This window comes from Leptomonas pyrrhocoris, assembly GCF_001293395.1.
Source record: "Leptomonas pyrrhocoris isolate H10 chromosome Unknown, whole genome shotgun sequence".
In the NCBI taxonomy this organism is placed as follows: domain Eukaryota; phylum Euglenozoa; class Kinetoplastea; order Trypanosomatida; family Trypanosomatidae; genus Leptomonas; species Leptomonas pyrrhocoris.
This window is the reverse complement of record NW_015438358.1, coordinates 1,200,813-1,215,187: the sequence shown is the minus strand read 5'-3', so window position 1 is coordinate 1,215,187 and position 14,375 is coordinate 1,200,813. Positions and strand designations below refer to the sequence as shown.

Below are 14,375 nucleotides of genomic sequence, written 5' to 3'. Positions count from 1 at the left end.
AGTTTTTTGCCACTTTGCATCTCTTTTTTTCATTCCTGCTGAGGTATCCTTTGTTTCTTTTTTCTCCTGTGGTTTCACACTTCTTCAATTACTCGATACGCATTAGAACATTGAAATTGCTATTATTATTATATATATTTTTTAACAGCACATTATTGTTGGAGTGTGTACTGCCGGTCTGCGGCTCATCCACGTATGTCACACCTTTCGTGTTCCCACACCAAACCCAAGAAACGTAGAGCCCGTCGTGTTCTACTTCTTGCGCTTCAGCTTCAACGTCTTGCTCTTCGTCTTCATGCGGAGCTTTGTTGCGGTAGTCGCAGTAGACTCCTTCTTGGCACTTGTACGCGACATCAGGCGGCCGGTGTGCAGCTTCGACTTCACCCCCGAGGCGCAGTCTACGCAGAAACCCACCACACGGCACTCCTTGCCGCACGTTGGGCACGTCCACAGCACACCCTTGCGATCGTCGAAGCCGTTGTAGATGTCGATCGGCGACGCCAGGCCGAGACGGATCTTGTTCTTGCCTTTCATCTTCGGACGCGTCTTCTTGAGGTGAATCGACTTGGGTGTGCTGGGGACGACGGTGGGCATGACACCACCGTTCGCCTGCAGGGTTACCTTCTTCTTCTGGCGCTGCTTACGGGTTTTGGAGACCATGACTACTAATGCGTTTAGTGCGTGTATTTGTGACGTGAAATGGGAATGAGTACGTGTTGGGGAGGAGGCAATGGAAAACGACTCAATCAGCAGTTCAACTACCTCTGGCCTTTAAAACGCAGCACAGGACGTAAATGGAGTTAAGACACACGATCAAAGGCTTTTTTATTGTATCGGCATAGCCCGAGACGTTAGCAACGAAAAGTCGGTGGGAAGAGGAGTGAAGATGAAAGCGCTGCAGATCGTTTCTCGTAATCGCTGGGTTTCTTTTTGAAAAAGAAATAGGAAAAGAAACGACTGCCGTTCTCCTTTCGCTCTTGTTTTAGAGTTGCATCATCTTAAACGGTTTCCGTGTAGTGCCGCTTGCATCCGTGTGGCAGCCCTTTTCCTTTCTTCTTCCTTTTACGACTACCGTGTGAATCGCTCAAGGAATCAAAGCACTTGACGAGCCTTACATGAATACACCAGCACCACGCTACTTACCGCTCGGTTGATTCGCTTCGCAGTTGTGAACTTCGTAATTTGTGAAGAGAAAAAGCGCCGGTTTCCTGTTTGAGAAATGCGCATATTCAAGACTGGCTCGAAAAACGCAGCTTGCCAAAATGAAGAAAAAGAAACCAAAAGCACCACAAAAGATAACAGTTCCACGGACACGGAAATTAAAAGAAGTAGAACTTCGGCTCCTCGTTGCGCTCTCTGCTCTTTCGGATGCACTCCTCGTACTTTGGTGCCATCTCCTTCGCCTGCTTCCACGCGTGCTCCTTCTGGTCCTCCGTCAGGCGGGACTGGTATTTCTTCAGCATCTTGTCCAGTTTCTTGGGGTCTTTTGTTTTCATCGCCACGTTCATCATTGACGCGGGTCCAATCAAGGCCAAATGCCCCGCCGTCATGTCGCTGTTTGGAAAGCGGACGTTCTTGCGCGGGTCACTCCACCACGGGTCCTTCTTGAGCAGCTCCTCACTGTCGAGAAACTTGCCGCCCTCGGTGCCGTCGTCGTCGTCGTCCTCGTCCAACGTGAGAGCGCGGTTCTGCAGGTCCTTCACCTCCTTCGTGTCGAATCCCGCCTTGTCCATGCGGTTCAGCCAGTAGCTCGTACTCATGGGCGAGGGGATCGCCTCGTTCATGTTGCCGTCCAACGTCATCACCGGTTCTCTCGGCCGCAACTCGTCCTCGCGCAGCACCTCCTCCTCGACCTCGCTATCCAGCAACACTAAATTGCACACCAGCCGCCCTGTACTGCCGAAGGTGGTAAACTTCACCTGACGCCCTTTCCTCAAACGGTGCTGCGTTGACGCGTACGCGATGACGTTTTCTTCGGGGTCGCGCAGGACGTAGCGGGCCTCCTGGTCGGCGTCGCTCAAGACAATGCCCTGACCCTCCACCGCAGACCACGACAGCACGGTGCCGTAAATCCATGCCACCCCTTCAGGCTCCACGTCCGCAGCGTTTGCCTCCGAGGGCTGCGAGGGCCGTGCCGCGGCCTGATGCTCCGCCGTGCACGGCGCCGAAGTCCCACGCACGACAAACTGCGTCTTCTCTAGCATGGGCCTCACCTCACGGAGCGTGGTGGCGGCGGTGCTTAAGATGTCCACCGCACGGGCGTAGCGCGGGTTCGCTGCGTCGCGCTGAAACTGCACCACGGCACCGCGCAGCTGATGCGAATTTTGATCCACCAACTGCACAAAGTCAGCGGCGGAGCGGAGGAAGTAGTGATGACCGTCACCGCCTTCCACGACACCTTGGCCGCCGCTCCACCGCACCACGACACCGTAGTACACCTTGTTGGGGTCGACGGGCTCGTCTTGCTTTTCCCGCGGGCCATCGATGGGCGAGGCAGCAGCCGTTGCTTCACCAGTCTTCACTGAATGATTGGCCACTCCGGAGGCGTCACCGCTGTGTGCAGCACGAGCCACTCCAGTGCCGTCACCACCGCCGTCGTCTGGCTCATCTTCTAAGATGAGGGCGCCGGGTCTGCCAGAGCGCAGGGCGGCCGCACGCTCCTTCTGCTTCGCAGCGTGCACATCCTCTAGCGACAAGACAGCGTTGTCGTACCTCACGTCCCCCTCCACCGCGATGTTCTCCGCAAAGGCGCGGTGGGGCTGAGTAGAATAGGTCACCTTCGTGAAGGTCACACGGCGCTGCAGGAGACTTTGCGAGGTGGGCAACGCGCTCTGAAACGCGTACACGTTGCGGATAATGCACACCGGCTCGGCGTTGCCACCAATGCCCTCGACCATTGCTGTGGCCGCAGTGGTGGTGGTTGCGTTGGCAGAAGCTGCCTTTCCGGCATCCGTTGCCGAGTCTTCGCGGATAAGGCCGCTGCGATGAATGCCGGACCAGGCCAGAACCACACCCGTTGCCTTCGCCGCCACCACAACGCGCTGCACCGCCTCCGCCTCTGCCCGCTCCTGCTGCGCTGCCAGAAGACGCTGCGCCGCCTCCCCGCTGCCCAGCTGCTGTGCTAGCTTCAGGTACGCGTTTGTTTCGCCATCGAAGAGGCGACTGCTGCGCATGTCCTTCAAGTTCTTCGTAGGCATGATCACTGCTTCATCGGAGAGCGGGCCACTCCAGCGTGCGATTTGCTTGGCGGGGATGCTGCCGATGTCCACCGTGATGTTTCTGGCGTACAACTCCGCCGTTTTCTCTGCCGCTGCGTGCTTTGAGGACGAGGTACGCTGCGTCGTGAGAGCAGCCGCTTCGTTGCGGAGTTTCGTTGCGGAGGCAGTGCCCTTCTTGAACCGACTTGCCGGCTGAAATTGCCCCAGCATCTCAGCCGACAGGAAGTTCACCGGGGGTTCCTGTCGATAACTTTCGGCGGTGATGGGCGTCAGTCGATTGCGAATTATGACACGATCTGCTGCTGCCTCTCGGCCAACATCAAACTCCACCACTGCCCCCTCCAACGTACGCAGCATGGTCGGAAGCACCGTCTCAAAGGCGCGGGTATTTGCGATGCGGTAGCAATGACCGGCGGCGTCTTGAATCACGCCGTGGCGCTCAAACGGATCCCACTCGGTGATTGTACCCTTCTGTCTGTTCGTCGCCGCTGCTTTCGAGGCGGAGCGTGCGGTGAGTGCATCCGCCGCTGGTGGTCTCTTGTTGCCCATAGAGAGGGTGGGAGCGGGGGCAACAGAGTAGAGGGTCCTGGCCAGCTCCCTGACGAGTAAAAGGTGGTTGCGACGCATTACGCTGCCTCACTGATTGAGGTGAGTGCTTGTGGGCTCCTCTACTCACAGCCCCAATAAGAGGAGTGAATTGGTAGACGATGCTTTCGATTAAGCACACGAAAATACCACCTATTAACAGAAGAGTGCGCTGCAAAAAGAACAAAATACTGCGATAGCAAACATCAACGCGGTGTACGTATGAGAACAACGCGGGTGCTCAGAAAGTCAATACAAAATTTATTTCCCCTAAGGGCTTTTGAACGCTACGAGATGCATGTGATGATAGCTAGACACCAAAACTACCAATAGAATGAAGCAGAGAGAGAGAGAGAGAGAGAGAGAGATGAGATGAGATGAAGTTGCAAGCACAGTTGTACCGTACTCAACGTAGCGAAAAAAAAGGACTCTCCTTTCGTTTTGTCTGTTTGCTCCACAAGTTGTTTATCGTCTTTTTTCGTCCCCCAAGTAAAGCAGAGCACCTCCTGCCCAATGCCGAGACTGCACTGTCGGCTCGCATTCCCCTCTTCCGTTTTCCAGAATGAAAAAGAAGAAGGGCACATCACAAAGTAGTCCTCACCCCAACAACGCCTGTTTCTGTTTTGAAGCGGGAAACGAACCTCTGCTGGCTGCACGGCAGACACACTATGTCACCTCAAACACATTCAGGAGCCGGAAAGTGTAAAACAAAGAAAGGCGCTTCGTGTTCACCTAGGTCACTTTATAACAACTTACATTAATGGTTTGCGCGATTAAGCGAAGAAGAAGAAAAAAAGTGTCCACCGTAGACGTGAAGCACCCTCGATTGAGAGAGAAAACAAGAGGGCGACGGTCGCTAACAATAACAAGAGGATAACGCCAGAGGGAAAAAAAAAGACATTTACCGGTACATGTAAATATATCCGCTCACCTCAGTGAAAGCAGCACATGCGAACTGGTGGTAAGCAAAAAGAGAATCCATCGCGTTTGCGGCTGAGGCAGTAACAAACTAAAGGGAAAGAATCAAAACACGCAGCAAACACACAAAATAGGGGATAGAAAGAAGGGAGGGGTACGAAGCAGAAATAACACCAAGAAACTACATACAGGAAGTTAGAGGAAGACACGCTTGTGCCCGCATGCCGCGCAGAACTTTGCGCTGTCATCCACGTGGCGCTGCCCACATTCCACGCAGAAAGGTGCTGGGCGATGCTCTTCAGAGGCTGGTTGTGGAGCGGCGGGGGTCTCCGCAGTGGCGGCTTCCACAACGGGCAGCGCCTCAGACGCCACCACCGGTACAGACGAGTTTTTCTCCCGTCGAACCGGGTTAACGGTGGACGGCTTGACAATCGCCGCTTCATGAGAAGCTGGCTTGGCTGGCTTGTCATAATTTAAAGCCCCCGAGTACGGCGTCCTCAGCGTAATCGGAGTGGTCAGCTTCGTACTCAAGCGCCGCTTCACGGGTCTCACGTCACCACCGCTGCTGATGCCAACGCCCGGTGCCGCCATTTCTTTCCGGGAAGACCCTCCGGCGGAGTGCAGCTGGGCACGCGTCACAACGGGGCTCAACGCCGGTGTATCCGCTCGTGTCGTGGGCCCGGCCGTCTCCGCTGTGTCCGCAGCTGATGTTCCAGCGCGCGTATCAACCGTGTTGAGTCCCACGCTGCTTGTTGTCGTCGTGGGTGCTGCACCACTGGCACGCGTGGGCGACGGTGAGGTCCTGAGAGCAGCCGGTTTGCGTGTCTGTCCAGCAACGGCAGACGAGGAAGACGCTGGTGTCGTGGAGGGGTGTGTGCTGTCCATCGAGTGTCCCGCCGTGGTGTAATGCGGCGCGGAAGTAGCTGTCCGCGTAGAAGTAGATGCCGCTGTTGGCGGTGGCGACACCACCATCGTGGTGGACGCATTCGCGGCCCCGGCCACGGAAGCTGTGCCGACTGGGCGCCTTTCGCTGGTCGAGCTTACCATCGCAAATCGTGGGCGGCCGTTTACTGCCAAAGGAGTGGTCATCGCCGTCTTTGTTGCTGCTGATGTTGCCGATGCCGCTGAGCTTGATGCAGCAGCAGAGAGCGGTCGACGTGCCGGTCGCACCGTCTGTCTGTCCTCTTGCTCCACAACAGGTTTCACGGACTTTTCTTTGGCGGGTGTCGGCGCCGTTGCGGCCAAGACGGCGGCGGCGCCCCGCGACTCGGGCAAGCCGGTGGTGGCCGCAAACGTTTTTTTCTTTGCGATGGCCGTGTGCGTCGTCGCACCCACTCGCGCCCGCTCCTCCGCGGCTGCCCTGAGTTCTCGCTCTTGGCGGTCCAACAGCACCTGCTGCCGCCGCAACTCAAATAGCGCCGTTGATCGGTGCAGGTGTCCGGACGATGTGCCGTGCGTCTTCTCCGGCGCCGTGGGGTGCTGTTGCGGCTGCTCCACCGCGTCGGGGTACAAGACGCTGATGCTCTTGCGCTGACGGAATGGGCGGGGCGCAGAGGGGGCGGGTCCCTCGCGCGAGCTGGAAGCCGAGAGACGCTCACGCGAGGCGGAGTTCGCCACCGAAGTGGGGACTGCGTTTTCGTCTGCCAATGTTGCACTCCGACTCGGTGAGTGTGGGATGGGGTGCGCAACGACAGGCTTGTTCACCGATACGTCCAGCTGCGCCACACGGGCCGGTTGCTTCGCTTTGGTGCTGCGGACAGGGGAGGTGGAGGTGTGGTCGCTGTTTGTGTGTGCCCCCGTCGTTGCCGCGAGCGCGGTTGACTCCGTTGTTATTGTCATCGGGGCAAAGGCCGCGTTGGAGGTCCGCATCGTACTCTGCCCGCCTATCCCATCCGTCATTTCACTCTCGCGCTCATCGTCGTTGTCGACGGCGAGTGCGGCTGGTAGCTGAGCGCGGTCCGCCGCCGCCACGGACGCGTCTTTCACTCGCGGGCGTTCGTCTTCCTTTTGCACAATCGATGGAGGTGGTGTGGCTTGTGGAGGGGCGGAGCGTCGTGCACTGTCTTCCTCATCTGCTGCCTCTATTACCCCTAGGGAAACCGGCGACACACCCACGTTCGGCGCAGGAGCAGCCAACTCTGCCACGTCGGCTTCTGAAGAACCGGCTGTGGTGGCGTCTACAAGTGCGACGGAGTAATCCTGAGCCTTCGACGGAGTCGACGCAGAGGGAGCTGCCTGCGCCATCGCAGCCGTTCGGGTGTGTCGTGCCAAATATGTTTGCATGAGAGGGGAAGACGTCGCTGAGATGCCCTGATGGCCCCGTAGAGCAGCGCTAGTGGAAGACGCTGTTGCCTTCGTCGTGGTGGTAGTATCACACGCAGCACCGGACAGGGGGCTGGACCGAAAAGATCCGCCTTGCTGGACTTGAGGGCCCGTAGCGCGTTCTTTTAGCGACGGCGGTGTCGAACTAACGTTTGACGACACACTGCCTGCTTTCTTCGCTATGTCTTCTGAATTACTCACTGGTGTTTGATCGTGATCTTTTTCTTCTATGTGCTGAGTGTCGTGATTCTGCGAAGCCAGTTCTGCTTCGCCGGCCGCAATTTCTGTTTCCTCGTTTGCACCGCCACATGAGTGTGCCAGCTCCTGCTCAGTTGTTGGCTGCGCCGTCGTCTTTTGTGGGGTCTCGGTGGAGCGGCTTTTTAACCATTTTGGCAAGCCAGAAAGATAGGACCGTGTACTGGCTTGCCTCGCCGGATCCTCGACCACCGTCGACGCAAAGCTCAAAGGCTCTGAGGGCGAACCGACGCCTGCGGCACTGCCAGGTTCTGCTGCTGTCGTCGCTACCGCGGAGGCTTCCATGACGTCCGTAGCGATCAGGCGCGGTGCGTGGGCAGCACTCGGTTGCGGCGATGTGTCCGTCACGGTAACGAGCGGGCCCTCCTCACCTCCCCCGCCTGACCCCGCCGCTGCCCCATCCATCCCGTTGGCGCCCGACGCCGCGTGCCATCGCCGCCGTCGCACGGAGTTACGGAATGAGGAGGTCGACGCAGCGCGGAAGAACGGGACGTCGCTGGGCGAGGAGCGGCCGGAGCGCACCGAGCCGTGCATGCGCTCCTTGTTTTCCTGTTGCATTCGCTCGAGATCGCTGAACGTTTGCGCCCATACTTTTCCCTCGTCGGCCGCGGCAGCTGACTCCGGAGCACCGCGACGGCGCCGTGTGGACCGGGTGGAGCTGGCGATGCTGCGATTATCATCGAGCGGGCTACCTAGTTCGCCGGTGGCGATCCATGGAGACCTGATGCCGCCGACACTCCCGCTCCCACCGTAACTACCAAAGTTTCGTGCAGGGGTGTCGACGTGCAAGGAAGCTCCATACCCGCCAGAAGGGCGGGCAGGGGCTGTCACGGTGGCTGCGTTGGCCCCGGTGCTAGAGGACGGCTCACTCATCACGAGCTGGGGACTTTTGTGTCTGTGTCTCTGCTTGCTTATTTGACGACTCTGCGATGTAGCGAGTATCGGGTCAGTTGGCGAAAGAGAGAAGAAAGAGGAGTGGGAAGAAAAGGCCGTGCGTCTGTGTATATATGTAAAGGTAAAAGAAAAGTCTGTTTAGGTTCGAAAAGGCAGTGCGGAAAACTACCATGGTCGGGGGGAGTGGGGGAAGCTCGCAGTAAAGGCAACAAGTTTTATAAATGAAGACTACGCGTGCTTCTCGACCCGGGTTTCAACGCCTCTGAATAATATCCACAAAAAAAAAATGACCGGAAATTGAAAATGTGTTTCTTTTTATTATTAAGACGTGTGGTTCCGTAATGAACCGCCTCGATAGCTGGAGAAAACCGCAAACGCTTTCAGAAAAACAAAAAGTCAGGAAATGCAAAGAAACAGAGAAAAAAAAGGAGACAATGTAACTGCACGACCTGCGGAATAACTAAAAATGATAACACGCTGACGGACACTCAGCCAACGACGAAGATAGAAGAAGAAAGAAAACAACGTTTTGTAGTTTCGATGAAGACAAAAGTACATACAAAACAGGTACACGCAGAAAAGAGATAAATAGAGAACCCCCTAAAGGCTCTAAAGGGAAGAAGAAAGAGGAAGTGAGGAAGTGAGGAAGACCGATAGAGTAGGTGCTTACTTGTTTGTTTTGGTGGTTTTTAAGAATATTTTTGCGCTTTCGCTATTTATGGGAACTACCATTCGCGATAAAGCGCGTGTTGACAGCAATGCCTCTCGCAAACCTTTCTTTTGACTCTTGTCTCGTTGTACCACACATTGCAATTACACAATACTGTTGATCAGGACGACAAAGATACATCCACGAAGGAGAGAGAACAACAACAAAAAGAGAGCAAGGCCATTTGCACAAGCCTTAAATCCTGTAAGAAGCAAGGCAAACTCCGCCATTCAACGACTTGGCCTTCCAATAGATCGCTTGTCCATACTGACGCAACGGTATGGTAAGCGGGCAAGACGCCGTGTGAGACGACTCGGAAAGAGAAGAAAAAAAAAACAGTCATTTTTTTTGTCTTTTTTCTTTTTTCCTTCTTCGAACGGTTTTCTCCGCGGAGCACTCAAGTCGTTGCATGTGGTTTTGTGGGACAATGCGCCCTCACAGGAGCGTAGGGGGGAAAAAAGAGGAGCAAATAAATAAAAGATGTGTTGGGAAGATACGAAATGTAAAGGAAAATGAGACAATAAGTCCCTTATCGTTTTAATGCCGTTTTGCGATACTAAACTTCGGGTCGGTCATCTTCCTCGAGAAAAGAGAAGAAAAAAAAGCACAGCAGAGCCGCACATCTCTCTCACAATACAGAAATTTTGTCACTGCGTCGCTGACGTTGGTGGTTTCACCGGGTCCCACACCATCTGGTCTGGATGGGTAGGATGGAAATAGGCTTCAATCGACTCCTTCGTCACCTCCTCAAACGTCGACGGTTTCCACTTCGGCTGCTTGTCCTTATCAATGAGCAACGCCCGAACGCCTTCGCGGAAGTCGTGCTCCACCAACACACGCTGCGTCGCGCAGTACTCCATCTGAAACGCCTCGATGATCGATCTCAGCTTCGAACCGCGGCGTAGTACCTCCAACGCAAGTACCATAGCGGTGGGCGAGTAGGTCGGGATGACGTCCGCGGCCGCCTTGGCGAGCGAGTTTTTGTCCGCATGTGCCCTACATGCCTGCACAATAGCCGGCAAATTCTGCTGTTCATCAATCGCGAAGTGATCGCGCAGAAACGGCAGTGACGGGGCGAGCGTGCAAGGTGGCAACTGCGCGGGTTGCACCGTGTACTTCTCCAGCACCTTCACCACCTCTGCCGCATCGGAGAGGGCACAGAGATCTTCCTCGAGCTGCCCGATCTTCTCCGAGGGCACAAAGTGCGACGCGAAGCCCAGGTGCACGAGATCGGCACCGCGAATACGATGTCCCGTCAGTCCCATAAAGAGCCCAAGGCCAGGAAAGGGGAGCCGCGGCAGAAACCACGACCCGCCCACATCAGGAATCATCCCGATGGCCGCCTCCGGCATCGCAAAGCACGCCTTCTCCGTCGCCACGCGATACCTGCTGCCAAAGGACAAGCCAACGCCGCCGCCCATCACGTAGCCGTCCCACAGGGCCACCTGCCCCGCCGGGATCTCATACACCTTGTGGTCCATCTGATACTGCCAGTAGAAGAAGTTCCGCCCACAGCCGGGTGGGGTGTTCGTTGTCACCCCGATCACGTCCCCGCCGGCGCAGAAAGCCTTCGTGCCCGCACCTTTGATGACGTACAACGAGGATGCCGGTGCTGGCTTGGCAAAGTACAAGTCATGGAGTTCCTGCACCATGTCGTAATTCAGCGCGTTCATCGACTTTGGATTGTTGAGCGTGATGAGCCGCGCGTGAGGGTAGTCCTTGCAGAGGACGCTGGAGCCGCAGCAAACGACGGACCGCCGCATCGTGCTGAAGAGTCCACACTTATCGCTTTCAAGGCAAAGAAAAAAAGAGGAAATGTGTAACAAACAAAGGGAGAGAAGCAACGATAAATCTTTTTATGCTCTGCGAATGACACGTTCAACGAGCTAATAAACAAACCCCAATGATGCCCGCAGCTGCTACGATGCTGTCTCAGACACAGCTAGAGAGAACCACAGTTTGTGCCTGCGATAGGATAAAACGGTACGGTGTAGAAACCGACCCGATACCCTGCGGAGACGAAGTGACAGTAAGGTGTCACGGAAAGAAAGCAAGCGAAGGTGCTTCTTGAAAGAGAAGAACAAGGTGTACGTGTATGGAGAGTCAGAAGGTATAACAGGGAAAAAAGAGTTCGCATTTATCATTTCCGCGAAGAGGCTCCCAATCCGCGGAGAGATGCTTTCGACATACAATTCAAAATCTCCCGTTTTTGAATGTCATTCCGCTTTCAACTAAAGCAAAGAAACCTGAATAAAAGACGAAATAATAATAGATCAATGGGGGGACAAAAGATGAAGCACCTACGCCTCGAATATAAAGCGCATCAGAACGAAGCCATGCCAGGTGGAAGTGTGAACAAGTTACGCGTCGCCGCCACATCGACATCCTGCACAGACTTGTGCGTCCACTTGGGGTACTTCTCCTTCGCCACAAGCAGCGCCTTCACTCCAATGGCCAGCTCGCGCTTGACATCAGCCGACGTAACCTCCGCAAAGTCACCACGGAGGCAGTCCAACAGGCTGTTGCACGCCGGTGTGTGCTGACGCTTCATGTTTTCCAGCGCAAGCACCATGCCAAACGGCGAAATGCGCTCCATGAGCTTCAGCGTGTCCAGCGCAAACGCCGAGTCATCTGCACGAAGCTTTTCCATGATGTCTTGCAGTCTCGTGCTCTCCTCGGCATCGCCAAACGCTTTGGCAATGACGGCCTCCTGCCCCGCCAGCGTAAACGGCGGCACCGCCACATTCGCAGCGAACGCGTCGAGGCAGCTCGCCGCAGCAGCCTCGCCGGGCAGCGTAGCCAAGGCGGCCTCCACCGCATCGTACTTCTCCAGCGGTATGTAATGGTTCGCCAGGCCGGCATGGTAGACGTCCGCCCCCTTCAGCGCGCCGCCCGTGATGACCATGTACGCACCCAGGCCCTTCACCGGGATCGACGAGAACACCCAGCCGGTGCCCACGTCGTTCACGGCACCGATGTGCGTCTCGGGCATCGCAAAACGCGTGGTCTCGCACGCCACCCGATGGCGGCCGTGGAGGGACACACCGACGCCGCTGCCCAGCACGTGTCCCGCCCACATCACCACCTGCGCCTGCGGCATCGTCGCAATATACGCATCCACCCGGTACTCCGTGGTGTAGAAGGTATGATTGTCCTGCGCTTGATGCGCGGCGACGAGGGCCTTCACGTCACCGCCGGCGCAGAAGCTGCGGCGGCCGTCGCCGCGCAAGACGTACAGCGCATCCTTGTGAGGGTGCGGCTCGGTGATGTACAGTCGATGAAGATCCTTGACCATGGGCAGATCAATGACGTTGAGAGCGTCAGGGCGGCTCAGCGTGATGGTGCGGCACGTCGCCGTGTCAACGCACAGCGCTGCCCCCGCAGCACTCAGACGCGCAGTGGACGCGCAGTGGACGCGCGCATCTACGCAAAAGCAGCTGCCCACAGTTGGCGCGGATGTGTGCGTGTATATGCAAACGGAGGAAAAACGGCGCTGCGTGCGACAGTGACGCGAATGCGGAGGAGTTCGGCCCCCGTGCGTGGAAGGAGTCTTGCTCGGTCCGTGTCGTTTCATGCGAAAGACGGTGTGCGAAGAGAGAGAGAGAGAGAGAACAACGGGGTCGAAGGGTCAGAAAGGAAAAACAGGGCCGAGGGCAGCTGCCACGCAACAAGTTGTGCAACCGACACAGACGGCGCTACACTACGCGCTGACTGCAGACAGGCGTTGATACAAGCCGCGCGCACAAACACTTAGTCTTCAATGCGAAGGGACGCAACCCTCTGCCCTCTCCGCTATTCCGGCATTCTCAATCTTTGTCTCACATGCATCGAGCAGTAGCGCTGTGGCACGCATTGCTGCTGCAACGTCCACGGAGGCGGAACTCAAACGTTCGTAGCGCATCCTCTACGCATCCCCAGCGTTGCCAGCACGGAGGTCCATCTTCAAATTTGGCGCCAACTACTAAGTCCATCTCACACACATGCACACAAACTCAGCAACACAAAGAGGGCTTATCCTAGCGCAATGACTGCAGCATTGGTCGCCTCAGCAGCAGCCTCACCGTCGCTCGCGCCCCGGCCCGCAGAGCCGCCCTCGTCATCGGAGCCGTCCGTCATGGGCGAGCGGGCGCGTCGGCGCTGCGGAAACGCCGGGGCGTCCGCGTAGCTCCCCTCGTCCCCCGCCGCGTCTTTGGCCCCGCTCGGCGAACCGCTCTCCTTTGCCGCTGTCAACAGATTCCTCGAGTAGTGGCCGTACACGCGACTGCCGCTGGTAACCACCACCGTGGCCGCATCCACCACGGTCAGCCCGCTGGTCGGGCCCACGGAGGTACCAAACACGGTGCCGGTGCCGTCGCTCGGAGCCGAACCCACCGCCCAGCTGTACAGCACAACGCCACCCGCAGAGGAGGTCGTGACCAGCCGACGAGGCGCCGCGGGCGACGGCGAAGGGAGCAGGTCGAACTCAAAGACTTGGTTCGTCTTCGCAGGCCGCGCCAGCGTAAAGACAGGGGCTCGCGGCCGCCGCAGGTCCCAGCAGGCGATGCGGCCATCGCCCTGGCTGCCCCCAGCGTACACACGCAGCGGGTCCTCAGCGGAAACGCGTAGCGTCTGCACACCGTGCTGCAGCCCGTGCAGCTCCGCAGCGGGGCAGCGGCTGCGGCAGTCGATCAGGTGCACCGACGGCACATTGTGGTAGCCGACAGCCAAGAGAGACGTTGTGCCCGGCCACGAACAGTCCCGCAGTGCGGACACGAGTCCGTGGCTGCGCGTGGCGCTGTACGCCCACACAGGCTGGCTGCCCTCCACCAGCACGTCGAACACACGCACCGCGGTGGCGTCCTCAAAGCCGCCGTAGCCGCCGGCAATCCAGTGCGGATGGCTCGCGCTGCCAAACCAGCACACCGCGTGCGCGTGCACATGGTAGTCGCTGTCGTTGGTGGCCACGTAGGATGCACGCAGGGAGGCGTCCTCCACGTCCCACAGCTGCAGCGGCTGATCCCGACTCGCCGTGACAAAGGAGGCTTCGCTCTCGCCCTTCTTGAACGGGCACCAGGCCAGGTCGATGGCAGGAAAGGGCAAAGAGACACGCGGCACACCCGCACGGCTCTTCGGTGAGACGGCCACGGAGCGGGTGGCGGGTGTGTAGGTGAGGTACGGCACGTACGCCTTGTCGCACGTCGCGATGATCTCGTTCGGACTGTCCGGGGCGGCATAGAGGCGGCGCAGATGCGCCTGACCCTTGTAATACCCCTCCCCAGTCATGACGGCGTTGGTGCAGTGTGCAGTCCTGCGGGTCAGCTGCAACTCTGCGCGTGCGGTGGTACTCCCGCAGATGGAAAAGCAAGCACTATGGGAGCAGAGCAGAGAAGAAGGTGGAGGAAATGATTGGGGGCACGAGATGATGCGGAGAAGCCATTGATCGTCATCGCATTCGACAAAGCAAACGGAAGCACCAACTGGCTTCGTCGGCGCCT

General features: G+C 57.3%; 6 protein-coding genes across 10 annotated transcripts; all 6 read right to left on the bottom strand.

The window, feature by feature from the left end:
* Positions 1–252: 252 nt before the first annotated feature.
* ABB37_01444 (hypothetical protein) lies at positions 253–822 on the bottom strand (the record flags this gene model as incomplete). Its single annotated transcript, XM_015797936.1, has 1 exon — positions 253–822. The coding sequence occupies exon 1, from the start codon at positions 658–660 to the stop codon at positions 253–255; it is 408 nt and encodes a 135-aa protein (XP_015663456.1). The 5' UTR covers positions 661–822.
* A 497-nt stretch (positions 823–1,319) lies between these two features.
* Positions 1,320–3,845, bottom strand: ABB37_01443 (hypothetical protein; the record flags this gene model as incomplete). The annotated part of the gene is made up of 1 exon (XM_015797935.1): positions 1,320–3,845. The coding sequence occupies one exon, from the start codon at positions 3,843–3,845 to the stop codon at positions 1,320–1,322; it is 2,526 nt and encodes an 841-aa protein (XP_015663455.1).
* A 1,071-nt stretch (positions 3,846–4,916) lies between these two features.
* ABB37_01442 (hypothetical protein) lies at positions 4,917–8,171 on the bottom strand (the record flags this gene model as incomplete). The annotated part of the gene is made up of 1 exon (XM_015797934.1): positions 4,917–8,171. The coding sequence occupies one exon, from the start codon at positions 8,169–8,171 to the stop codon at positions 4,917–4,919; it is 3,255 nt and encodes a 1,084-aa protein (XP_015663454.1).
* Positions 8,172–9,548: 1,377 nt separating this feature from the next.
* Positions 9,549–10,969, bottom strand: ABB37_01441 (putative mitochondrial enoyl-CoA hydratase/isomerase family protein; the record flags this gene model as incomplete). 3 transcript variants are annotated; one of them, XM_015797931.1, is made up of 1 exon in its annotated part: positions 9,549–10,969. In XM_015797931.1, exon 1 carries the CDS (start codon positions 10,662–10,664, stop codon positions 9,549–9,551), a length of 1,116 nt encoding a protein of 371 aa, XP_015663451.1. In that variant the 5' UTR covers positions 10,665–10,969. The 3 variants fall into 3 exon arrangements, with proteins under 3 accessions (XP_015663451.1, XP_015663452.1, XP_015663453.1); XM_015797932.1 differs by having other exon boundaries at positions 9,549–10,966; XM_015797933.1 differs by having other exon boundaries at positions 9,549–10,691.
* Positions 10,970–11,224: 255 nt separating this feature from the next.
* On the bottom strand, positions 11,225–12,453 carry ABB37_01440 (putative mitochondrial 3-hydroxyisobutyryl-coenzyme a hydrolase-like protein; the record flags this gene model as incomplete). 2 transcript variants are annotated; one of them, XM_015797929.1, is made up of 1 exon in its annotated part: positions 11,225–12,453. In XM_015797929.1, exon 1 carries the CDS (start codon positions 12,194–12,196, stop codon positions 11,225–11,227), a length of 972 nt encoding a protein of 323 aa, XP_015663449.1. In that variant the 5' UTR covers positions 12,197–12,453. The 2 variants fall into 2 exon arrangements, with proteins under 2 accessions (XP_015663449.1, XP_015663450.1); XM_015797930.1 differs by having other exon boundaries at positions 11,225–12,396.
* Positions 12,454–12,912: 459 nt separating this feature from the next.
* On the bottom strand, positions 12,913–14,250 carry ABB37_01439 (hypothetical protein; the record flags this gene model as incomplete). Of its 2 annotated transcripts, none has more annotated exons than XM_015797927.1 (1): positions 12,913–14,250. In XM_015797927.1, exon 1 carries the CDS (start codon positions 14,161–14,163, stop codon positions 12,913–12,915), a length of 1,251 nt encoding a protein of 416 aa, XP_015663447.1. In that variant the 5' UTR covers positions 14,164–14,250. The 2 variants fall into 2 exon arrangements, with proteins under 2 accessions (XP_015663447.1, XP_015663448.1); XM_015797928.1 differs by having other exon boundaries at positions 12,913–14,226.
* Between the last annotated feature and the right edge of the window lie 125 nt (positions 14,251–14,375).